This window comes from Pituophis catenifer, unplaced genomic scaffold (genome assembly GCF_029215685.1).
Source record: "Pituophis catenifer annectens isolate HBS135680 unplaced genomic scaffold, rPitCat1.0.hap2 SCAF_7, whole genome shotgun sequence".
Classification (NCBI taxonomy): Eukaryota; Metazoa; Chordata; class Lepidosauria; order Squamata; family Colubridae; genus Pituophis; species Pituophis catenifer.
In genome coordinates, this window is record NW_027256887.1 from 58273756 (window position 1) to 58300956 (window position 27201).

The window sequence follows — 27201 nt, forward strand, 5'->3', positions numbered from 1 at the left end:
GCTTCAGCTATCTTGCCATGTTGTACAAAGCTCAGTCTAGTAGATGAACACAGAAAAACCAAGGCCTGGCTCAGGAATCAGGTATCTGTTTGTCCAAAAAAGCAGGTAACTAATTAGAAACCTTTATCTTATTTCTTCCCTTTGGGACAATCAATTTGTAAATGGTGGAATTAGTAAAACATTTAAATAACATTTTTCCAACTGCACCCACTGCTTTTCTAGGCTTAAATTATTGTGGCTTATTTTTCCTTTTATATTTCTGATAAGTATAATGTGATATGCTCTCCTTCTTATAATGTGATTTTTCCTTTCCTTCTTCCTTGGGTGAAAATAATATTATGATGGCAAAAGAGAACAACAAACAAATTAATTTCTGATTAAGAAAATACATAAAAATAAGGCCTTTCCCCAGTGCAATTCATCCATATTTGAATGGGCAACAAACAATGTTAGTATAAAATCCAATGTCTCCATTGCTTATCCCACTCAGTACTATTCCCAGTGGCTTCTGAATTACAGACTATTTTGGCAATGTATGCATTTGCTTGCTTGTTTTCTAGTTGTTGTTGTTTTTTTTTAATTTGATTTATATGCCGCCCTTCTCCAGAGACTCAGGGCGGCTTACAATGCGTTAAGCAATAGCCTTCATACTTTTTACTTGAATACCCAAAATCCCAAATGTTACTTACAACTCCCAAGTACAGCACTCCATCTATAATTATCATTGGCCAATCCAGTACTGGAACCTTAATATATAGTCCCACTCACAGAAAAATTAAAATGTCACATTTTATGATACAAATGACTGGGAGTACCAAAACAGCTTCACGCTAACCAAGCAGTTCCCAATTCTGTAAGGTATATTCCACTCAGAACTCAAGGAACCACAAATGAAATGTATTTATTACTTTAATTTTCTTTACTTTACTTTAAAATTCACTCTTTTGTGCAACAAAAATTATGAGACAAATTACTTTGTCTCTTGAAAAAGAAATATGTTACATGTTCAAAACAAATTATTCATATCTATTCTACTGAGAAGAAGCACATACATAAAAAGCAGAAAAATAGATAAGACATCTCAAATAAGGAATGGGAACTATGATAGTTCTATCTATATAGCACACAATTCTGACTACATCAGAAATAAGCATCATCATATTCAGTTAGTACTACTTGGTAAATATACATTAGAATATATGTTAGAAAAAATTATGAACAGCACTCTTAGAAAAATATTATAGAGTTAAAAGTGTATGATCTCAATTTCAACAGTTCTACTCCACTAATAAAGCAATCTCTGAGCTTGATTTCTTTTTAAGAACAACATGCTTAGATTATGTGAAAAGTTTCTAATGAACAATTTAAAATAACAATATCTACTGCAGTGTGTTTATTCAATTGGAAGAAACTATAGGAGCAAAACAAGAAAAGTAACTTTGGAGTTACTATCCCATTGAGGTTCTTCAGCTTGCTCATTTTTTTCTCATTTGTAGCTAAATATTGTTTTATTGCCTTCAATAATATATGTTCCAATGTTTTCTATGGCCAGGAGCATCCGGCCGTCCTAGACACTTTGATGATCACTATTTACGTAGGACGCTTGGGTACACTTGGGAAAAGGTTAGAAGAAGAGTATATTCAAAAGTTCTATGTTGGATTTCGGCGCAGGAAGCTCAGATTTACCCGACATTGTATAAAGGGGAGAAAACCTTAACGTATGAAGGTTTCTTGGATGTTCAGGGTAATCCGAAGTCACGAGAATTATTAACTCTTCAAGGATATAAGATAGACTGGTGGTCTTATTCTCAAGTGCACTCCAGGTATAAAAAAGATTTACATAGTGAAGGAATCTACCGTAAAAGACAAGAATTGGATAAGATCTTATTAGAAGGAGGGAAAGGGATATTATCTAAATGTTATGCATATTTATTGTCTCTGCAGATAGGACAGGATGTAGTGAAGGATTGTATGATAGCATGGGGGCGAAATTTTGGATATCCCCTTGACTTCCAGCAATGGGAACAGATTTGGTTGAAAAATATGAAATTAACCATGGCCTCCTCATATAAAGAAAACATATATAAAATGGTCTACCGGTGGCATCTCCCCCCGGCGAGATTAGCTAAAATGTTTCCTGGGACATCTGCCTGCTGTTGGAAGTGCGGTTACAGTAATGGAACCTATTTTCACCAATGGTGGACCTGCCCGCAGGCGGTTAAATATTGGAAAAAAATACGGCAATGGATTTTGGAAATTACACAGATTAATTTGGAATTAAGACCTGAGATTTTCCTATTGGGGGCAAAACCTTTGAATGTTAAATCAGATATATGGTTCTTGTTGATTCACATTATCACTGCAGCAAGATTAGTGTATGCGCAGGAGTGGAAAAATCAATACTTACCGATAGATTTGAAAATAATATATAAAATTAATGAGTGTGCGGAATCAGATAGATTAACTAGATTGATCAATGGTAAAAAAGATTCAGAATTTTATAACAGTTGGAAAGTATGGTACGATTGGGTCCAGAAAAGGTGGGATAGAATAGATATATGATGATGTATATATATATGGTGGCAAATATGTATGTATAAAGGAATGATTTTATACTTATGGACAATGTAATCATATTATACCATGGTGGCAGGATTGTATATTTTATTTGTGTATTAGTGTATAGAATATATTAATAAAAATTATATATATAAAAATAATATATGTTCCAAGTATGAGTCAAGGTGCTGGCCATCAGCTTTAAAGCCTTGCAGAGCATACAGTTCAGTTATTTGAGAAATTGCATATCTCCCATGATTTCTGCCTGACCAGTAGGTGCTGGCAGAGTTGACATGTTCTGGATTTCTTCAATTAAGTGCTAAAATCAAACTTCTGGTGAGGGCTTTATGGTGAACTAGATGTCTCTGAAGGAATGGAGATAGTATTGTAGCAGAGATCAGTGGCTAGATGATGAATCCTGGCTGACAAATTCTCACCAGAAAAAGGAGAGATTATGAGATTGGGAGATTGCCCACATGTACTCCAGACAGCTGCTCCTTGTAGGTAGACTGCATGATCAACCTATCAGTTGAGCAGCTGGGAGTTGAGGGATTTCAATGGATATAAGGTTTGCTTAATCATTTTTGGAAATTATTTCTTAACTGCTTCTCAACTAAGGAATCTTTGGATCCACATGCTTTATAGCATTCAATGAGTGAGTTTCCTTCAGACGTTAGCTAAGAAAGTTTTAAAGATTTGTTTTAAGAGAGTTTTAAATTTTCTTTTTTTTAATAAACAGCAAAAAAGTGATTAGAATATTGATTTTGGAAAATTACATTGGACTAAGGGTCCAGATGGATTTGAAATAACATTTTGAAATTAATTATAAGAGCTCTTCCCATGGGAAAATGTTTTTGCTCTAAATTCTTTTTTAAAATGTTAGAATGGGATTTTGAAGGTTGGATGCTAGAGGAAACCAAAAGGAATTAAAGATTACAATTAAAGGAAAAGAATACTTAAATTTGACTTACTGATACGGAATGGAGCAAATAACATTGGACATATTGAAGAATATTTGTGAATAATGAACTCAGAAGTTAATTTTAAGAGGGTCTGTCATTATAGATAGAGTGTGTTTAAAAGATGTTATGGAACAAGTTATATCAAAGAAGACTAAGACTCCTTTGAGAATAGATTTTAAAATGATATCTTAAAAGAATGATATGGCAAAAAGATGCTAGACTGGATATACAAATGAAATCAGCTGATGTTTTAATAACTAAAAGGGATGTACAATTAGCAAAGCAAAAGACATAGATAACTTTCTTATACTGGATTCACAAAAAAATGTTGAAGTAATGTTGTGAGACAGGACAAAGAAAAGAAATAAAGCTCCAGGACATTAGTTGAAGAAATTAAAGATCACAATTATTAAAAGTAAAAGAAAGGATTTTTTATCTGATCAAAGTTAAGATAGATAAGTTTTTATCTCTGGCTACCCTCAATGGACTTTTGCTGACTAGGACTGAATGATTTTAGAATTTGTTTATAGATAAAAGATGAGATATGGAAAGAAGAGATCATTTGTTGTATTTGTTGTATAAGAGAAGGCATTACATTACTAAAATTGTTATACTTGTGATGAAGGGGGAAATCTTTTCTATATATACCGGTATATTTCTTTTTATTTATTATTTTTCTATTTTTCTGTTTTTTTCTTTTCTGCACTTTCTATTTGTACTTTTTTATTTTTTTATCCCTTTAATTGTAATGTTTAATAAACTATAAAAATAAAAAACAATTAAACACCGCTATCTATAAGGACCCAGGAAGTGTGTTTGGTCTGTCACATTATCTGTTCACAGGACAGGATCCCCCTGAAAGCCATACAGCTCCCACCCTGCTGGTGTTCTGTAAGGCCCTGAAGACTCAGTTGTTCTCCCAAGCCTTGAGTTAAGGTGAATGTTAGATGTGTTTTGTCTGTTTGTATCAAGTGACCAAATCTCTTTCTTGTTTGTATTGCATTTTTATTGCTTATTATATTATGAACTGCACGGAATCAGTTGGTACTTGGGCAGGGCTTGAATTTAAATAAATCTCTCTCCCTTTCTCTGTCATTCAGTATGAAGCAAGGAGACTGTTAAATTTTGACGTTATTTTACTCAGGTTAAAAAAAAATAGAAGGGGATTTTACAGTAATTCTTGAGATGAAAAATTCCACCAATAAGGGGGAGGTGGAGTTGATTCATAAACTGTATAGATTCTCCCCTTTGATTCTGGCATTAACCAAAAGCTGGAATGTGAACAATAGCTATAGCATCTTTGTATAGCAGTGGACAGTATCTAGAAGGCTGAAGTCAACTCAGCAAAATACTATCTGGGTTAAAAAGAACTCAAGAACCTAGGATGTTCTATGGAATATCAAGTGATCAAAGTGTAAAAGGAGTTCACTTTACAAAAGGTTAGGACATTTGGGGACTTGTAGGATACTCTGGATGTTTTATCGAGCTTTTGTCATTATAGTACAAGTTCTCACGGATGTAACTAAGAAAGGTATACCTAACAAGATTTAATGGACCTTAACATACCAAAGCTCTTTTACTAAACTAAAGGCAATCTAATGCAGTCTCTCAGGATCAAAAGTATTAGATTTTACTTTACCATTTAAACTGTGCACAGATAGCTTAGATATATGTAGGACTGGGGTCAATTCTGATGAAGCTACGTGAGGCTGAGGTCACTTGGTTCAGTACCTCTGTAAGAAATTGTTACCTAGGAAGAGAACATCTACCACCATTGAAAAAGATTCCTATATTTCTACATTGCCTATGGTGAATCATAGAATTTATGAGATGTGACTATCATACTCACAGACAACTAGACACTGGTGTGGTTGGAAAGGATGAAAGAAATAAATGTGTTTCTCACCTTCTAAGATTATAGATATACAGAAAGGTACCAGGAAGACTGAAGTGACTGAATGTCTATGGAGATTCTCAGCCATCCAGGTCATGGTTGTCTCAAACATGCTTTTTCAAAAGGCAACTGGACTATGATTTTTTTTTTCCTTGAGGAAGACGTTTCACTTTTCATCCAAGAAGCTTCTGAATGGATGGTGGAGGGGGTGATAGAAGGATTATATTCCTTTGTAGTCATCTGTGCAGTGCACATTATGGAAGATATTAACACATTAACACTGAAGTTTACAGAAAACCCACACATAGAGAACAGTGTTTACATTTGGATTCTGATTACCCACTGGAGCACAAAATGGGTGATCGGAACCCAACATCACTGGGTTGAAGGTTTGCCTACCCATAAAGAGGGAAAAGACAAGGGAAGCCCTGTCAAGGAAGCCCTCAGAACTTGTGGCTATCCCAACTGGGCCTTCATCAAAGACCCAGCAGGACAAAGAAGAGAACAATAAATGAAGCAACAATGTCATACATTGCAGGAATATCTGAAATGCTCAGGAGGATTTTCAACCAACACAACATACATGAATTAAATCCAAGAATACACTAAGGCAGAAGCTTGTCCACCTGAAGGATAAAACACCCAGACACAAACTGAGCAATATGATATATGCAATACAATGCAGTGAGATGTGCAGATCTGTACATTGGAGAAACAAAGCAAACACTTCAGAAACGCATGGCACAACAAACCCATAGGAGAACAAACTATGTCCTGTTTACAACACAGTCCTTTCAGCAGTTTCAAGATTTCACATCCGTTTGCACTCTGATTCAGGTGACCCTGAGGGCAAAGATAAACCCCCAAATAGCACACTCTCTGAGAGCCACTGGCCTCAATGGCTCTCTGAGAGAGTGCTAATGACCAGATGACTGCAAGGAAATATAATCCTTCCATCCTCCTCCAGCATCCAGTCAGAACTGAAGAAGCATTTTCGATGAGAAGCAAAACATCTTCCTCAAGGAAAAAAACATAATCCAGTTGCCTTTTAAAAAAGCACCTTTGAGACATAAGGTGCCTAATTTCTTAAACAGATATGGGACAATCAAGGGGGTGAACTCTGGGAGGGTTTGGAAATACAATTTGATCTGTTCATTAAAATGGGGAAAAGGACAAGGAGAATTATTTATTTAAGAAATTTATTGGTCACCCATTTTACCATAGGATAACTCTGGGTAGCTTTCAGTCATAAAAATGTATCTATACATATACATTAAAACAAATTAAATAAAATAACATAACAAGCATCTTTGCAGAACCATCTCTATTATCCTGAACAGTCACAGATTCATCCTGTTACATGTAAATATACTTGGGAAAGGGATGCAGGAGGCAGCTAAGGTTTTTGCTGAATTAAGAGAAATTAGAATGGCATAGTGAAGGCATAGAGTTTTGGTGTGGGATTGAAAATTGCTGACTGAAGATTTGGTACACAGAAGAGTAGATAGGAGATGTCTATGACTCTGGAAGAAAATTGAAGACCTAAAGAAAGGTTAACCTACATAAGTTTTGTGTAGTGCAGGGCTGTCAAACTCCCAGCCCATGGGCTGGATGCATCATGCGCTGGCCATGCCCACACCTGGTTTAGCAAAGGGGGGGAAAGTCCCAATACATCACATGATGCCACCATGATGATGTAAGTTTGACACCCCTGGTGTAGTGGGTTCCAGGAGGACAAAGCAATCAAAGCTCCAGAAAGAATAACAATAGCTCAAGACTGAAGCATCAGCTGAAAGGAATCATGGCACAGCAATGAAATGGTGGGTTTTCCAGGAAAAAAAGTTGTCAATGCAGGGACAAAATTTTGAGAGAGATCAACTAGGTAGTCCAACCAATGATGAGTGGAAATATCAAAGTGCTATTGGATTTGCTAGTTGCCATAGTAAAGAGGAAGAAAGCCAGAGACTAACAAACCTTGACAATTGCTGATGCTGTCTGGCAATGTATACCAAAGCAGGGAAGAAAGCCAAGAAGGTCAACTGTAGATGAGTTACAACAGCCACAAAACTAGCCAGGCCATCAGTAATAGTTAATAAAGGAGAATGTTAATGGAGGGGAAGACAAGGAACTTTTAGATTGGTCCTTTTAAACTTAGTCCCAGATACCAGCACCCCTTCATGGGTGTGTGTGTAAGGGGAGGAGAGAAACTAAACACTCAGTCCCAGATGAGGGATAAACAAGCAATTTCAACTTTTCACAAGGAAACAGGGGGGGGGACTTACATTTTAGCTCTGTGTAGAAAAATAATGATCTCTAACAAGTGGATTTTTCAGCTTTTCATGGAAAAGTTCTGGGAAAGAATCCAAGGTCAAATCACCCAGCTGGAGAGATTGCCAGGTGTTAGATTGGAATGATGCCCAGAAATTAAAAGTGAAAGCCAGAGATCCAGGTAGGAAAGACAAGAAGGATGAGAGAAAACAAACATTTACTGTATCTCACTTGTTGTTTAAACAATAAAAAGGGGAAAAAATTCAGCCTGGTACCCATATAAGAACTCTGTGACATACTCAGATTTCTCCCTTTTCCGGACTTTCAGTATTTCTTCACATTTTTAGATGAAAAGCTAATACTTTTCAAGTATTTAAAGCACTTCACATCTATTTTATAGTAATAATTAAAACAGCACTATAAGTTAAACCAGAGTTATTATTCCCATGCTGATATTGGAGAACAGGAGTATACTGAAAGAATAACAGATTGCCTGAGATAGTGAATTAATCACTGAAGTAAAATCTGAATGGAATTTTTCCTGTGGGGTCTTTCTCACAGTCCAATTATAGTACAATCCACTAGGGCTTGAGCCAGCGGAAAAGTAAGCCAACAGAATGCTTGCTGCCCTATTGTTGACCCCCATCGAAAGTGTATTAAGAGATCATTGAGTGTTGCAGTCATGGGAGATGCAGCTGTATGAGGTTGCTCCTAGGAGCATTGCCATGGTAGAGCAACATCTGCATCATTTTTTTCAGATGTTTATAAAAATAAATTAATAAATTTGACAGAAATATTTAACTTTTAATAAAATAAATAAAAATTATAAAAACACTAAAATGTGCAGCCATGTGAAAGGCTTTGATGGCAGAACTAGTAGAAAGCTGACAATAGAGGTTGCACAACACAACTTTCAATAGGACGTTAAACTTGTGCAACTCTACTTGGCTACAGACACAATGTAAGAGTGGCTAGAATGCAGTACTGCAGGCTACTTCTGCTGACTGCTGGCTGCCTGCCATTTGGCAGATTGAATCTCACCAGGCTCAAGGTTGACTCAGCCTTTCTGAGGTGGGTAAAATGAAGACCCAGATTGGTGGGGGCAATATGCTGGCTCTGTAAATCACTTAGAGAGGGCTGTAAAAGCACTGTGAAGCAGTATATAAATCTAAGTGCTATTGCTATCATATACCTGACAACTTTACAGTACTGTAAATAAACTGGATAATAGATTTCAATCAGGAAAATGCATATGACATCATTAATACATGAGCTGATATAACAAGGCATTTAAATTGTGGAATACTTTAAAATGCAGTAGAGGCTGGAGATACATGTCATTCCTTCATTAAATAATTTAATAATTGCAAGCATCTATTATTTGAGTTATCTCTTGACTACTTTATTAGCTTCTACATGCAATATGGATGGCTACTTGAGCAACACATCCAAACAAAAATATCTCAGAACAACATGATGCTTTGGGAGTAAGTTTCTCACAACATTCATTTCATTATTTTCAGAAATATTGATAGATGCTCCAACCTATTTTGTCCTTTGCTAAATCTGACTATGATAATATATCAGCTACATGCAGGGGTGAAATGCTTCTGGTTCGGACTGGTTCAGTCGAACTGGTAGCAATAGCAGCCAGTGGTTTGGAGAACCGGTAGCGATGGCGGCATGATGCTCCGCCCACCCGACCAGTCGTTGTTACTTCCTGGTTTTAACCAGGAAGTTATCTGTTTTTTACCCTCTGCGCATGCACAGAGGGTCTGCATGCGCACATGATGCGGCGCGTGCATTTCCGAAACGGTTGGAAAGGTAAGTAGATTTTACCGGGGTGAAATGTAAAATTTGTTACTACCGGTTCTGTGGGTGTGGCTTGGTGGGGGGGTAATGTGACTGGGTGGGTGTGGCCAACTTTTTTTTTAAAAAACTTTTCAAAACATTTTTTCTAATGCTTTGAAAAGCCTCTGCCGATCAGGCAACTCAGCTGGGATCGCCAGAGACTTTTCAAAGCATTTTTTTTACCACCTCTTCGGCCAAGAGGTTGCAGAAAAAAATGCTTTGAAAAGCCTCTGATGATCCCAGCTGAGCCGCACGATCATCAGAGGCTTTTTTTTTTACTTGTAAAAGCATTTTTTCATCGGAAGAGGTTGTAGAAAAATGCTTTGAAAAGTTAAAAAAAAAAGTTGGCCACTTCCACCCAGTCACATTACCCCACCACCACCAAGCCACGCCCCCAGAACCAGTAGTAACAAATTTTACATTTCACCCCTGTACATGACTGTGGTGATAATACACTGGCCACCTCCTTTTGCATTTGTCGATTTGTTTAAATTATATTTGGTTTATATATCGATCAATATATATGGGTGGATGGGTTGAGCTAAGGCTCAACCCATCCAAGACTGAGTGGCTGTGGTTTCTGACGACCCGATATAGTCAGCTGGTGCCATTGCTCAACCCATCCACCATCATTGGCCCCCACGGAAAGGGCTTGCAACTTGGGCATCCTCCTGGATTCACGGCTGTCCTTAGAAGAGCACTTAACAGCCGTGACTGGGAGGATTTTTCATCAGGTTCACCTGAATCGCCTGATTCCCTTTCTAGATCGGGACTCTCCACACACAGTCACTCACGCCCTCGTCACCTCTCGTCTGGACTATTGTAACGCTCTCTACATGGGGCTCCCCTTGAGGTGCATTCGGAGGCTCCAACTGGCGCAGAGTGCGGCCATGCAGGTGGTTATGGGAGCGACGTGGAGTTCCCATGTAACACCTCTCCTGCGCGAGCTGCACTGGCTCCCGGTGGTCTTCCGAGTGCACTTCAAGGTTCTGGTTATCACCTTTAAAGCGCTCCATGGCTTATGACCTGGTTATCTACGGGACTGCCTGCTACCACCAATAGCCTCCCACCGGCCAGTACGCTCCGATAGAGAGGGGCTCCTCCGGGTGCCGTCGGCCAAACAATGTCAACTGGCGGCCCCTAGGGGGAGAGCCTACAATCTGGAACGAGCTCCCCCCGGAGATACGGAGGATCCCAGATCTGCGCACCTTCCGTCGCGCACTTAAGACTTTCCTATTCCATCAAGCTGGCCTGGCCTAAATCTTCTCCCCTTTTTAAATGTAAATTTTAATTTGTTTTAAATTATGGGGTATTTTAAATTCAGCCAAATTATTTAATTCGTTTTTAATTCATTTTAAATGTTTGTATTTATGTGTTTTATCTCATGGCTTTTCACCGCCCTGAGTCCTTCAGGAGAAGGGCGGTATAGAAATTTAATAAAATAAATAAATAAATAAATAAATAAATAAATAAATATAAACATACTAGAAAAAAATCTATTGCAGCAAAATCTTCAGAAGAATCTACACAATTATATTTTCTTGCTGATCCTACATTTAATCTGAAATTCCTGGAAGATTGATGCTATACATTTTTTTAAACTACATCCCTTACAAATCCTTACTGAGAAACATAACATTGTAACCCCCCCCAAAAGATTTTTAAGTAACAAAGTCTCTCAAACTTGACAAGCATTAAATGCCTGTTAATGATTAGTGCAGATGTGTGAAATCAGCAGGGAAAATTCTTATACTGGTTCATTTTTGCTGCTTCAGAACTGAGAAATTGCATAGGAAATCCAGCCCAGCCAAAAATTTTTACTATATGATCGAAGCTGCTGCTTCTATTTATTGAAGGAAATATATCTTGCATGCTCCTGGGTTCTAGAAGATATGGAACTGTCCTCGTTGCTCTCCACCCATTTCTATATCATTTCAACTTGAGCCAAAATTGAAACACCAAATCTTATTCCATCACAGTAATGAGACCTGGGACTAGTACTGACCCTTCTATTTTAATGCAGACTGTCAGGCACAAAAAACTAGAGCCACAGTAGAGTTCAAACTAGGTACTTTATTTTTTTCTGCCTATAATACAGGAATCTCCCTAACTGACAGCTTTCACCTGGGGAAAACTAGATAAGGCTCAAAGGCATGGGGTGTGTGTCAGACCTTGCCCTCTTGTTTCCCGATTGAGCCCTCCTCCTGACTGGGACACTTGCTGTTTAACACAGACTAATGAACGAAATATTGGTGGATTCCCCAGCCTTAATTTCCCATCTCACACAATATCATTTGACCAGTGAGAAAACAATCATTAATAATATTGCAAAATGTGGAGCCGGGCAGATTTATGTAAGTGTGGGTAACAAATCACTATCACAGTGGTGCTCTATTCCTGTAACTTCTTAGGCTGTTGGTAAACACAGGTTTAGCATTCTTCTAAAGCAATACTAAACCTGTGCCCAGAAGCAGACACTTGACAAGTCACAAATGCTGCAAGGAAATGGCCATGCTGGCAACATGTCCAGTTCTCTCCACATGGCCAGGGTACTTGGGAATACTTTGTGGATGGCTATGGATCTAGAACAGAGTAGGAAAAAATTGCATCTCAATAAAGTGATAAGAACAATAAAAAGTGCAATCATGTGAAAGTCCTTGTTTGCCAAACCTCTAATGAATCCAACAGTGACAGAGCCAGCAACATATAGCTGGCAGAACCTTGCTCTCTTTCCTAGTTTAAATTAACTGTCTGTGCAATATGGGAGTGTTGCATAGTGTTCTCTCAAGAGAAAGCCAGTTATACACTTTTAAACATTTTAAAAATATCACTAAGCTCGTGTTTATAGAAAGTCATAGATAAGCACTTTAGAAAATTATAGTCAAACATTATAGTGGCAGATGACTGCAAAAGCCAGGTGTCTGCTCCCTCCTGCGATTGCAAACCTAAATGGATATTGTGAGAAGTTCACAACAGCTGGAGGAGTTTCTACAGAAGCCTAAAATGGCCAAAAGGAGCTGGGCAGATTCCACCACTGGCTGCCACATTAGCCAAGTGGTGCTTAAATCATGGAAGAATGAGAAACTTTCCTTTAAAGTCAGAGCAGCTGAATATGACTTCACACTTTCTCAGATGTGAATTGGGTATGAGAAGAAGGCAACACCTTGAGATGGTATTAAAAAAAAACCCATATTATTTCTGCCATGATTAAAGTATTTGTGAGAATGAGCCAGAAATACTCTATCTTCAACTGAAAAACATCAGTTCAATATCATTTGCAGCCATGGTGATGCAGTGTTGGAATGCAGTATTTGGAGGTTGACTCTGCCCACTGCCAGGAGTTTGATCCTGACCAGCTCAAGGTTGACTTAGCCTTTCATCCTTTTGAGTTGGTAAAATGTGGACCCATATTGTTGAGGGAAATATGCTGACTCTGTAAACCACTTAGAGAGTGCTGTAAAGTACTATGAAGCTGTACATAAGTCTTAAGAGCTATTGCTATTTTAATAAATACTGTACTATATCTTTATGTTTGGTATATCAGTGAAATTATGTTACAGATCAGATTAAAATAATGAAACAAATCTTCACTATGTTTCTGATAATCAAAGTTAACTGATTTTGTGATTGATGTATTACCGGTAACAAATAACAGGATTGTTTTACCAGCCTGTGGGGAACTCACTTCCCAATAGGATATGGGGACTGTTTTCCAGGCTGATCTTTAAAAACATAGTCATTTCAATCAGCTTTTAACAATGTCTAGTTGTAAGATATAAAATTTCATTTGATTGTTGGATTTTTTTAAAAAAAAAATCTGTTTAATATTTATTACAAATCTAAATAAGCAATAATAAAGATGGGTTAAGAATTAATAAATAAAAAGAAAGGACAATGAATATTTGCATCAATATCTATTGCCAATAGATTGCTTGAATAGGTTCTAAGAGCAATTAATGATTATATTTATGGAAGTTAAAATAATTGAATTATGGCATCTTGCCAATGGTGAGGTATTGCTCACACATTACTTGCTAACACCCAAATCTCTGAAGTGGCTTTTTCTTGGCTTGGATTTAAAACATATATGGCAAAAAAAAGATGCTTATGTAATTATTAGTAAAGGAAATAATGAATGGGAGGAAATCAAATAAAACTGGCAAGGAAAATTGAACATTTTATATAAATAAGATCAGTACAATCAATTATTTCATTTACAAAGCCTTGAATTTACAAACGTAGAAATAAACAGAAGGATTAAGAGAATGTATTAAAATCAGATATTCTTTAGGAATAAGTAACTATAAGAAAATCACGGGTAACACTCAATGGCTGAATATTGTGCTTACATCCATATTCTCATGTGTTCCCGTTTCTGATTCATCCAAATCAAGCAATTTATAGACTGAACAATAAATCATATAATGATATATATCTTCATTGTCTCCCTATTCTGGAATGAAGATAAAATTGAAGTATGTGAGAGAAGAAGAAAACAAAGTGTGGAATTAGTTTACATAATTCTAAAATAATATGATCCAATATAAGCTAATAATATTTATTGATAAAAGCATGATTTGTCATTATTTGCTTTTGTGTGGCAATGAATGTTCAAATAACATTCATTTTTTTAAATAAAATACAATAAGGAATCATGATGGGAAGGATGAATACTGAAACCTGCCATGTCACCATCTGTCTCATGTGCAAACCAGTCCCAAATGCATTTAATATTCATTATCAAGTCTGGTGCTACTACAATGCCTTCAGCTGAGTCTGAGCCAGCATATTCCACAGAATATGAACCAATTAGTATCCTTTCTTCCCCACTGATACACATACATTTCAAAAATTTGTTGGTTTAAAAAGCATTCAGCAAGTTAGTCTGCTGAAGAGAAGACTGGAGAATCACTCAGAAACAATGAAAATAGCCTCACACCATCATGAAAAGTCCATTACATTTCTTATAAAATATAGTCAAATGGTACAGAAAGAGTGTATTTTATGAAATAAAGTATAATCAAACCAATACCAAAAACTTCGTAAATATCACATTTGTTATATTAAGAGAGGCCTTTCTAGACAGAAATCTTCAAACATTTTGAAATTACATATTCCTCTGATATAGGGTTTGGGATTTCTTTCTCTACATAAAGCAGCTAATCTTACTTGATGTCCTTTAGATGTGTTAGACTTTCCCCATAATTCCCATAATCTCCAGCTATATCTATTGTATTCTAAAGAGGAATATGGGTATATGTCAATTTCTGTTTGTTTGTTTGTTTGTTTATAATGCATATGGCTGCTTATTTCACAACTGTGACTTGTCAGTGTACAAGGATTAATCTCTTTATAATTTTATTTTCAAATTTAGACCATGCAGAAGGAGTGCCATGGCAAGACAAGACCCTGCAGGGAATGTACCATCAAAATAGCTCAGGTGGCTGACATTGGGAAACCCTACCCGTAGCTGCAAAGAGCTGCACTAAAAGACAATACGGAAGCACTGATCATAGCAACATAAAAGAACAGGCACTAAACACTAGATCCAAAGAAAAAGCAGGTCTACAACGCTAGACAGGACCTGCTGAGGTGCAGACTGTGCAAAGAGGCCTCAGAGGCAGTCCAACACATCGTGGCAGGGGATAAGATGCAGGCAAGAACAGTATACACTGAACGGCATGATCGAATAGCTGGCATTGTTGCACAGGAACATCTGCACAGAATATGGACTAGACCAGTGATGGCTAACCTTTTTGCCATTGCGTGCCAAAAGCGGGGGGAGTGCGGGGTGGTTGCACGTGCCCACACCCATAATTCTATGCACCCTGCATGCGTGTGTGACTCCCCATGCTCCCCCCGCTTTTGGCATGTGATGACACAGTGGGCCCGGTAGGCCTGGTGTTTGCCCTCCCCTGACTCCAGAGGCTTTCTAGGAGCCTGGGGAGGGCGAAAACAGCCTCCCCCCTGGAGGCCCTTCAGAGGCTGGAAACAGCCCATTTGCCGACTTCTGGTGGGCCCAGAAGGCCCAAAAATCAGCTGGCCAGCACGTGAATGCGTATTGGAGCTGAGCTAGGGCAACGCTCACGTGCCCACCAATATGGGTCCGTGTGCCACCTGTGGCACACATGCCATAGGTTCACCATCAAGGGGCTAGACCCTCCTATGTCCAGATGAGAGATCCCACAGAAGGTTGAGGAGAATAAGAAAGCTTACTCCTCAGCTGAGAGAGCGGCTCCAATAGATCCCAGGCACTCTCTGTCTAAAAAAGTGCAGTGCTAGGAATAGCTATAATCTGCACTGAATCCTCAAGCTCCCAGACCTTTCTATGTATATGTCTTTGCTTAACAAGGGTTAGGAAAGCCTTTAGCACAACTTAACACTATTCACTTCACTTCACCCTATAATGTACTTTAGTACAAAGATGATTTCAAAATAAGCTACGTTTTTTTATGTTCCCTTCTCTTTTACCAATTCCATTGATGAAGAGTTCTTGAAACTCAAAAGCTTATAATTGTTTGTGCTATTTAGAAGGTACTGATGCTATGGGAAAAGCAAGCTTCTCATCTTTACAATAATAAAGACTTAGCAAAACACTTGATGTGTCTAGTTGCACTTAAGGAAAATTAGAACAAATGCACAGGAAAACTTTATTTAAAAAAAAAAACATTTGTTAAGATCTATTGTTTGCCAAAAGTCTATAGTCACAATATCATAGCAGATATTAGACGCCTTCGATAATTTTACAGAACTGATGCAGTGAACCTGATCATTGTCAGCAACAACAGCCATGATTAATATATCTGCTATATGGCTAGGTATTTCAGTAGGTAAGGATTGCACGTTCCAGACCTAATAGAACCTAATAGAATTTGATCAGTTTAGCTTTTTCTAATTATTCTTTCTAAGTTAATCAGACCAAAGAGTTATTAGGTGACTATTCATTAAATATTTACCTGCACATTATTATTTGTGGGGATGATTCTTTTTGTCACCCATTCTTTTAAAAATATATGCAAGGCTACTAGAATAAGGGAATTTACCAGGCGGAATGATTGATGCTGTCATCACTATGCTGATGTTACATTACAGTATTCAGCTCTTTGTTTGTCTTCTTATCTAACAGAGTTGATAAATTGCCAAGGAGTAACTATGTTGTTCATCAAATACTGTACATGCAGAAAAGGATTGATGGTATTTTACAAACCAATACATTTATTACTGTAAGCTTTTATGGATTATAGCCCACTTCATCCGATATATGAAGCATACTCATGATGGGGAGAAGCAAGGAGGCACAAGTGCAACATGTATGTCATAATGTTGCAAAAAAAAAATGCATCTTCACATTATGATGCAAATTCAGAAAGACAAAGATGCATATTTCTTAATACTGGTGTCATCATGCTTAGAAACAGATCCAGATGATTTTAACTTGCATTGGGATACAATCACACACAGAGAAATATGGGAAAAATAGTCAGGCTCTTTGACCATTAATTTTATATCCTGCTTTTCAAGGCTAGCCTATGCCAGATTTGCTTTTCTACCTTTTTCCTCACATCCTCTGAAGTAGGACTGGTGGGAGATTTTAACTGTCAGGATTATGATTTTTCTAGACTTCTCATGATTTTTAATTTGTGTAGCTGGCAAAGTGCAATAATCCACTAGTAGATCAGCTATTCTAGATCTGATAGGAACCAATAACAAACAATCAGGCAATGGAAGTAGCAGAAATTTGAGAAGAACATGACAATGTAATACTGGAATTCTTTATTTTAAGAGAAAATCAAGCTGAGTAATTGAACACATATCTTGGATTTTTAAAAAAGCAAACTTTAGCAAACTTACCACCACAGCAAGAGGGGGTAGAGGTATCCAAACAATAGCTAAGCAGAGCTAGTTTCATTTATATTTCTGCACTGAAGGAAAGATTACATTGCATGGCCTAAATAAACCCATGCAACTATGATACTAGATGGTTTGGGCTAAGAGATACCATGTTTCCCCAAAAATAAGACCTCCCCGAATAATAAGCCCTCACCCCCGAAAATAAACCCTTCCTTGAAAATAAGCCCTTCCCCAAAAATAGGCCCTCCCCTGAAAATAAGCCCTCCCCAAAAACATTTAACTGCATGTACAGCCAGTCCCCACCATTTCCTCTGGTTAGGGTTAGGGTTAGGGAGACAAAGCTGGAAATCAGGTAAATCAGCAAGAGGAGCCCCGTCTTGCTCTACACACCCCAAAATAAAAAGACTTCCTCAAAAATAAGGCCAAGCGCTTATTTTGGGGTTTAAAAAAATATAAGACAGGGTCTTGTTTTTGGGGAAACACGGTAATAACTAGGCTAAAGTCACCCAATGAATTTCAAGGGATGACTTAATATAAAGTTAAGTATCCTTGTTCTTTTCCCCAGGTCCTAGATCCACTCCATCATTTCTTTACAGAATAGTTTATTAAAGGGATCTATATTTTTTCTCTGAAACCTCAATTGTAAATAGTTCTCTTTGCCAAATAATCAGTTCCTCATAAGGTAATCCTATCATTTTTTGCACAATGTTGGGCATGGAAATAGGAACCCTAAACTTTTTTCAACAGTTCATTATAGATTCTAAGGAGGCTTTCGTTTTCTTTAACTATTCTATTTGTAAATATTATCTCAGTACAAAATACCTTAATTATCTGAAATGCAAATATCAACTAATTCTATTCAGAAACAAGGAACTTACTGGTACTTTTCAGTAAATTCTAAATATAACTGCATTTAGAATTTAAAATAATGTCTATCCAAAACCTCTGCACCCATTTCTTTGAAACTTGGCAGACCTCATTTTTAGAGCAATTCCAACAAATTTCACTCTTTTTATTGAAAGCAAGGACAATTGTAGTGATATAATTTTTTATCAAGGTATACAGGTAATCATCATTTAGCAAGCACAACTGGAACTTCCAACTCAGCCACTAAGTGAAATCACAACTGTGCTTATGCATTTACTTTAGCTTTTCTTTGTTTTACAGACCTGCTAATCATGAAACAAGGGCTATCTATAGTCAATGGCAAGCACACATCTTATCCTGAATTAGTTGTGAAATTAAAGAAGGAGAATTCTGACATGACCTGAGTCAAAGCAAATTATTTTGAAGGATATATTGTGTTCTGAACCAAATCTCATGGCAAGAACACAGTTGAATTCCACCATGCTTATTTATGTAAATAAAGTTGTAGTATTAGCAGCATCTAGTGATTTTTAATGTGCAATGGCTTTCAAAGGTGGGGTAGAAAGATAATATTATATTGGAGCCCTGGTAGCACAGTGATTAGACTGCAGTATTGTAGGCTAACACTGCCCACAGTCTGGAGTTTGATCCTGATGGGCTTGAGGTTGACTCAGCCTTTCATCCTTCCAAAATTGGTAAAATGAGTACCCAGATTGCTGGGGCAATATGCTGACTTTGTGAACTGTTCAGAGAGTGCTATAAAGCACTATGGAGAGGTAAATAAGTCTAAGTGCTATAGCTATTAATATTGCTAATATCAGCTTTATGACCATTTATAATGCATTTAATTCCAAATGTAATTACTGTTCAATCTATACATTTTTATTGGATAGAAAGGCTGTGGAAAATTATTTCTGCTTCAGGAAAAATTGAGTGCTATTTGTTTTCTGGACCTCCCACAGTTTCAGATTCTAAAAGGCTTTGCAAAATATTAAGAAAACTAACTATATATTACAGTTTTAATGTGTATGTGTGAATATGTGTATGTTCTTAGATACAGTTAAATCATTACAGGAAGACTTGATTTTTAAATAAAGGGATGTCTCTAGATGTGGAAGGGACAGATATTTATGAAATGGGAAACTGACAAGTTTTGGTATCTTATTTAGCATACCAGTTTCTCAAGAATGAGAAACTTTATATTTATTACCTCACTCCCATTATTGGGATTACCTTGCGACATTGCTAATGATTTATGAACTTCCCATTAGAAAGTTCAATATATCCAACTGAAATATTGCTCTTATATACAGCTCAAAATCTGATTTGACTGAGCTTGCAGTGCAGTTCTACTCATGTGTGCTTATTGTAAGCCCAATTGTGTTCATTGGGGTGCATTGTCAAGTGGGCATGCATGGACTGCAGCTTCTTTGCAATGGATAACCACTAGCCTAAACTTTATGAAACTTTAGATAGAACTAATTTCACCTTGCTCATCCAAGCATCTTCTTCCTGCCAGTGTTTATCTCACTAGTAGTTAGTTTTAGAAACTATTTATTCATTGGACTGGCAACACTCAGTGAAGATTTGTCAGACTAGGAAGGAAAAGTTGCATTTCAGCTGTTATATGAGTTTTCTTCATATAACTAAAACTTTAAAATTTCTAACATTGGGGGAAAGACTTCACATACAAAAATTTTATGATTGTTTTAGATTACCAATACAGAACCTCCCCCATCACAAAATGTCTATTTTTCTAAATTCCACCCACTCATCTTGGCCATGTCACTTTACTTACTTTCTTCTATCAGAAATCTTGTGATACAAGAAAATATACTATTTTCCTACACAGGTTGTTCTGTTGAAATCTACTCTGCGCATTAAAAAGTGTCAGTTTTTAAACAACTAAACTGATGAATAAAACATGGTCAGAAGTTTGCAAACTGAACCAGTAACCAGGGGTCCCAAAGGAATCTCTGAGATGGTGAGCATCCTGGTAACAGGATCAAAGAAGAACATCTTTGCCCCAATTCCAGTTCAAAAGGTAACAAACATATCTTACTCTATCCCATGTTCTCGTCTTGGTCAGAAGTATGATAACCAGTTTAGGGTGCATCTGATAGCCATCTTCACTGAATGATAAATTCCTTCCTTCAAAGGTGACATTAATCAGGTATCTAAAAAGGAAAGAAGCAAAAATAATGAATATCATTAGGAAGTCCACTATGAAAAATAGTAAGACTCTTGGTACAAGCTAGATAATTAAAACAAAACATTGAATACTGTTGCCTGGAATAGTCCAGCAAATCAATTAAACGTTGAAATGAGGGAGAGAAGGAAAGAAAAATTGGGAGAATACAAAGAACATTTTTAAATTCAGAAGTTTAGTAAGTCTTACCTATGTCATAAAAAGGTCCTGCTGACATAATGATTGTTTTCCTCATTGGTTCAGACCAAGTTCCTGCCTCAAATACCATTAACTATGATATTTATATAAATGCATCTTTGTTATTTAATTCTTTTCATTATAATGAGAATGACCAAAGATTGGCACATTTCTTCTGTTAGTAAGTCGTTCTCTTCCACCAAGGTTGCAGCTTCAAAAAGGAAATAGAGTAGTGACGGAGGAAGAGATCAACCTGCTTAGCCAGCTAGATCAGATAAACCTACCTTACCAATGAATGGAGTGACAGATATCACCAGATGACCCATATAACATGAAGATTCATCAAGAATAAATATACATGTAGCAGGCTTAAATGTGCTCATCATTTAAGCAAATTAGGTTGATTTTAGCAATGCATATGGATGTTTTCCATGCTTATTTTATTATTATTATTATTATTATTATTATTATTATTATTATTATTATTATTATTATTATTATTTATTTGATTTATATACCGCCCTACTCCTGAAGGACTCAGGGCGGTGAACAGCCAAACAGTAAAAATACATAGATACAAAATGTAAAAAACAAAGTAAAATCGAATTAAACAATTTGGCTCAGACAAATTAAAACACCCCAATCATTTAAAAACCGATTACGTTTTTTCACCGATTAAAATTTGCATAATTAAAAAGAGGAAAAAGATTAGGTCAGGCCCGCCTGGTGGAATAAAAAGGTCTTAAGAGCGCGGCGAAAGGTCCAGGATCCTCTGTATCTCTGGGGGGAACTCATTCCAGATAGTAGGTGCCCCCACAGAGAAGGCTCTCCCCCTGGGGGCCGCCAGACGACATTGTTTGGCCGACAGCACCCGGAGGAGCCCCTCTCTATGAGAGCATACCGGCCGGTGGGAGGCTATTGGTGGTAGTAGGCGGTCCCGTAAATAACCAGGTCCTAAGCCATGGAGCACTCTAAAGGTGGTAACCCAAACCTTGAAGCGCACCCGGAAGACCACCGGGAGTCAGTGCAGCTTGCGCAGGAGAGGTGTTACATGGGAACGCCATGTCACTCCCATAGCCACCCGCGTGGCCGCACTCTGCACCAGTTGGAGCCTCCAGGTACTCCTCAAGGGGAGCCCCATGTAGACTTCCTGTTGGCTCCACGAGCCTCAAAGACGCTCTTTTACGAGCGCCCGATCCTCGGTTCCGTAAAAGGCCCAGAACAGCCAAAAAACAGCTGTCTGGAGGCTTGGAACCCTCTCCCCAGGCAAAGGGGAGAGAGAAGACCCGACAGGCGGAGGTAGAGCCCCCCAAGTGCCCTAGGAGAAATCCTGGGGCGCGAAGGGTATGGGCTCCCTATTGAAGCCTGTCAAGCTGCTCTGGACCAGGGACGACTCCGCTAAAGCGGAGCTAGAAGCCGCGACCAAAATCTGCTGAAAATAAATGAGGGGACTTTTAACATCTTTACCTTGATTGCAGACAGAGCAAACCAAGAGAAAAAAGAAAAAAATTGCAAGTAACACTTTAACTCCGTTTTAAAATGCAGAAAATGGCGCCTGAGGGCGGGAGGAGGAAGCTACTAGGGAAAGTGCTTGTTACACTTGTTAACATTTGCAACATTGATACAGTTACTGGATTACACCTTAAGAGAAAGTTTTAAAGTGGAAGCGCCTAGGAAAAGAATTTGGTACTGAGGAAAAGAATTTGGTATGGACTTTAACTAAAATTTTGCTCTGTGGAAAATAGTTGGAATTGTCAACCTAATAGCTGGATAAATACAAAGTGGCTGAAATATGGCTGACATCAGGGCTGGTGAATCAGCAAATTCTCAAGCTGTGACTGTTAAAGCTTTTCAAGAACTTCTAGAATCTTTTAACTCTGCTCTTTTGGATACAATTGAAAGAGCTTTTTCAAAAAACAGCTTGGAATATTATAAGGAGTTGTTGGATGTGCAGCAGGAAATTTTTCAGAGGAGTTTGCCCTTGGAAGATCAAAAGGCTGTTAGGACTGAAAGGCAGGCTGGCACAGCTGAAACAAAGGATTGGGTAGACGCTTCCAGTCAATTGGATAGAAAAGCAACAAATAGACTCTTTATCGCAAACTGACAAACTTTATGGCAACCAATTTTGGCTATATGGACAAAGGAATGGACTGAAGGATTATACAAGCAAGAAGAGTCGAAATGGAGATTTCAAATTAGAAAAAGTGATTTCAAGAAGAGAGCGAGTATTTCAGAAACATCAACCTCAAATCAACATTTTAAAATTTTCCAAAATAAAATTGGGGGGAATGTTGAAAGAATTAATTAAAAAAAAAGGATTGGAAAAAATATAGAAAGAAGAGAAGAATAGAAGATTGAGTACTTGCTTTTTTTTCTCTTTGGGGAAGGAAGATTCTAGTAAGAAACTGAAAAGTTTAATTACATTGGTATTTAAGGTTACTTTCGGAATTGAAAATTTGAAAGATATCTTCCTGTAGATTTTGAAATCTGCATTTGGCAAATATGTGTTTTAATGGTATTAAGATATTTTTAAAATGTTTAACATAAGATTATCTTATGTTTAACATAAGATTACTTTAAAAGATATATGAGATAAAATGTGTAAGCTTTCAAGATGCCCAACTTTTTGAAGCAAAGAGGATTAATGTTAAATTCAGAATTCTATTACAAAATGATAATTAATTTTGGACAGTAAAAGGGCTGCTTTCTAAAAACTTAGAGGTATTAAAATGGTTAATTGAAAACTTGAAAGATATCTTCCTGTAGATTTTGAAATTTATATTTGGGAAATAAGTGTTTTAATGGTATTAAGACATTTTTAAAATGTTTAACATAAGATTATATTATTTTAACAGATATATGAGATAAAATGTGTAAGATTTCAAGATGCCCAATTTTTTGAAGGAAAGAGGATTAATGTTAAATTCAGAATTTTATTAGGGAGTAATGTTCAAAAAGAATGACGTTCGAGGGTATAGAAATGAAATTTACTTATGATTTTTACTGTTTGTAATATTGCTAAAGTATTGAATTATACATCAAGAAAAAGTTTTTTTTATAATTAGGAAGAATGAATTTAACTTAATTGGTCTTGAGGATTTATAAAAGGGAGGTTGATGAATTGGAGCAAGGGGAGTTAAAGAACTTGTGGGAGTTTTGAATTTTATAATTAGTTAGTTTATTTTAGCATGTTTGTTAGATGCTATACCCTATTTTTGCTCTGGGAAGTCGAGGTGGGGTGGGGAGGGTGGGATAAGGGTTGGGGTGGGAAAAAAGTGGTGAATAGAGAAATGTTTTAACAGAAGAAAGTATCTACGATTAGAATACAGGAGTTGCTCAGATACTAAAGGAAGAGAATATTTCACAGCAAAGAAGTTAGAAAGGAGAAGAGAGGAGAGGTTAGGAAGAGGAGAGGGAGGGAGAGGAATGGAAGAAAGGAGAGGAGGAAGGGAAGGGGACAGGAGTAGGAGTGAAGGTGAGAAGGGGGAAAAGAAGAGAGAAGTGGGGGAAAGGAAAAGGAAGTAGGATGAGGTAGGAGAGGAGGGAGGAGAAAGTAGGAGAGAAGAGGAGGGAGGGAAGGGAAAGAAAGGAGGATAAGAAGAAAGTTTGTTGTGGAATGAGGGAAGAAAGAGAAGAGGAGCAACTCCGAATGTAATTAAAATGTCTTACTTTAATGCTTTCTTTAAGGGAAACATGTATAAGTAGGATTTATTATGTATAAGAAAATGTACACTTTCTATTATATGGGAAGGGGGAAAGGATGGGGGGAGAAAATTGTTTGTATTTCTTATAAAACTTTTCAATTAAAAAAAAGGGGGGGAGCCCCATGTAGAGAGCATTACAATAGTCCAGGCGGGAGGTGACAAGGGCATGAGTGACCGTGCGTCGGGAGTCCCGATCCAGAAAGGGACACAACTGGCGAATCAGGCAGACCTGATGAAAAATCCTCCTGGTCACGGCCGTCAAATGCTCTTCTAAAAACAGCCGTGAATCCAGGAGGATGCCCAAGTTGCAAACCCTCTCCGTGGGGGCCAATGATTCGCCCCCAATAGTCAGTGATGGCGCCAACTGACTATATCAGGACGTCGGAAATCACAGCCACTCGGTCTTGGATGGGTTGAGCCTGAGCCTATTTCTCCCCATCCAGACCCGCACGGCCTCCAGGCACCGGGACATCACTTCAAGGGCATCGTTGGGGTGGTCCGTGGTGGAGATGTTTAGCTGGGTGTCATCAGCGTACTGGTGGTACTTCACCCCGAAACCACGGATGATCTCGCCCAGCAGCTTCACATAAATGTTAAATAGGAGGGGCGAGAGGACCGACCCTTGCGGCACCCCACATATGAGGGGCCTCGGGGTCGACCTCTGCCCCCCTGTCAACACAGACTATGACCAGTCAGAGAGAAAGGAGGAGAACCACCGCAACACAGTGCCTCCCACCCCTGACTCTTCCAACCGGTGCAGCATGATACCATGGTCGATGGTATCAAAAGCCACTGAGAGATCTAACAGGACCAGGACAGAGGAGTACCCCCTGTCCCGAGCCCTCCAGAGATCATCTACCAACGTGACCAATGCCGTTTCCATGCTGTACCCGGGCCTGAAGCCCAACTGGAACGGATCCAGATACATTGTTTCATCCAGGTGCTGGGGGAACTGTTGCGCAACCACGCTCTCAACAACCTTCGCCACAAAGTGAAGGTTGGAGACCGTACAATAATTAACCAACATTGCCGGGTCCAAGGAAGGCTTTTTGAGGAGGGGCCTCACCACCGCCTCTTTCAAGGCGGCGGGAAAGTCACCCTCACCCAATGAAGCATTTGTAATTCCCTGGAGCCAGCCTCGTGTCACCTCCCGGGAAGCCAGCACTAACCAGGCCCTCCCCTTAGTGGGTTATCCCCCATACCCACAGCCATACTTCTAATCCAACCCTCCCCTCCCGGAACCCCTTAAAAAATTGGCTAAAAATTTATATAAAAAACCCCTCAACCCCCTCTTCGCGGCATGCCACGAATTTACTTAAAGTTATTTACTTAAATAACGTTACTTAACTTTACTTAAATAACTATTCACTTATTTACTTAAAGTTATTAGCAAATTAAATTTATTTTAATTTGCAATTCAATTGTTTATCCTCAGAAGTCTAACTATTCTTTAGAAAGTACTATATGACATTCAGAAGGATTTTATTCCGCAATCTATTATTTATTTATTTATTTATTTATTTATTTATTTATTTATTTATTTATTTATTTATTTATTTATTTATTTATTTATTAAATAAAAATTAATTAATTTATATGCCGTCTTCTCACAGTCCGAGACAGTTCTGGGTAACTATTAAATAACTATTTAATTTAGTTATCTTGCATAGACAATCTTTCTTTACCACCTTTTTTAAAATAAAAACATACTTATTTCGCTAAAAGAAATTTAATACAAAGGACTACAGCAGGCACGCAAAAGTTACAAACACTAGCGGTAATGTCTTCTATCTTATAATAGATACAGCAATCACAATATAGTTTTGATATTTCAAACCAAGAAATGTTTTTCTATTTAATATGAGCCCAGTCCACCTCACAGGGTTCTTGTTGTATTATGTATGTTCACCACCTTGAGTTACTTTTAAAGTGATAGTCCTCAATTTATGACCAAAATTGAACCCAAAATTTCTGTTGCTAAGCAAGACAGTTGTTAAGTGAGTTTTGCCTCGTTTTATGTTTTTTGCCACAGTTGTTAAGTGACTCACTGCAGTTATTTATTTATTTATTTATTTATTTATTTATTTATTTATTTATTTATTGAATTTGTATACCGCCCTTCTCCCCCTAGGGACTCAGGGCGGTGAACAGCCGAAATTAAAATACATACAATATAAAAGTAAAGATAGCTAAAATAAATTAAATCAATCGGCCCCCAATTTAAAGCCCGAAAGCTATACAATTAAAAACTAACCCATAAAAAAACCTAGTTACGCTAGGCCGGCTTGCTGAAATAGAAACGTCTTCAGGGCCTTACGGAAAGTGTGGAGATCAAGTGTTGTTGAGTAACATGGTTGTTAAGCGTCTTTGGCTTCCCCATTGACTTTGCTCATCAGAAGGTTGCAAAAGGCGACCACATAACCCTGGGATAGTGTAACTGTTATAAATGAAGGCCAGTTACCAAACATCCAAAATTTGATCATGTGACACTGGGGATGCTGCAACAGTCATAAGTGTAAAAATGATCATAAGTCACTCTTTTCAGTGACATTGTAACTTTTAACATTCACTAAACAAATAGTTGTAAATTAGGCCTACCTGTAATAGTGGGATAGAAATGTAAGATAAATAAAATAAATATTTTATTTTCTAGCAATTCATAAAACATTTTGATTAAGTAACAAATAAGCAAATTGTAACAAATAAGTTACAGAATCCTCAGGGCTTTCTATCCCACTGAGTACTCTCTACTCAACTATGGAATCAGGTAATGAAACATCTACAAGCAAACGATCAAGCTCAGAGAGACCAAGTTCAACCCAGAGTTACATACATCCTCTTCTATTGGTAACAAAAAAA

General features: G+C 37.6%; 1 protein-coding gene across 1 annotated transcript in view; it reads right to left on the bottom strand.

Annotated features, from left to right (window-relative positions):
* The window catches only part of GRIN2B (glutamate ionotropic receptor NMDA type subunit 2B), a 237066-nt gene that overhangs the window by 71917 nt on the left and 137948 nt on the right, over nt 1–27201 (bottom strand). The window contains exon 3 of the mRNA XM_070946588.1: nt 20315–20429. Within this exon, the coding sequence (XP_070802689.1) occupies nt 20315–20429 (115 nt within the window). The remainder of the gene's footprint in view (nt 1–20314; nt 20430–27201) is intronic.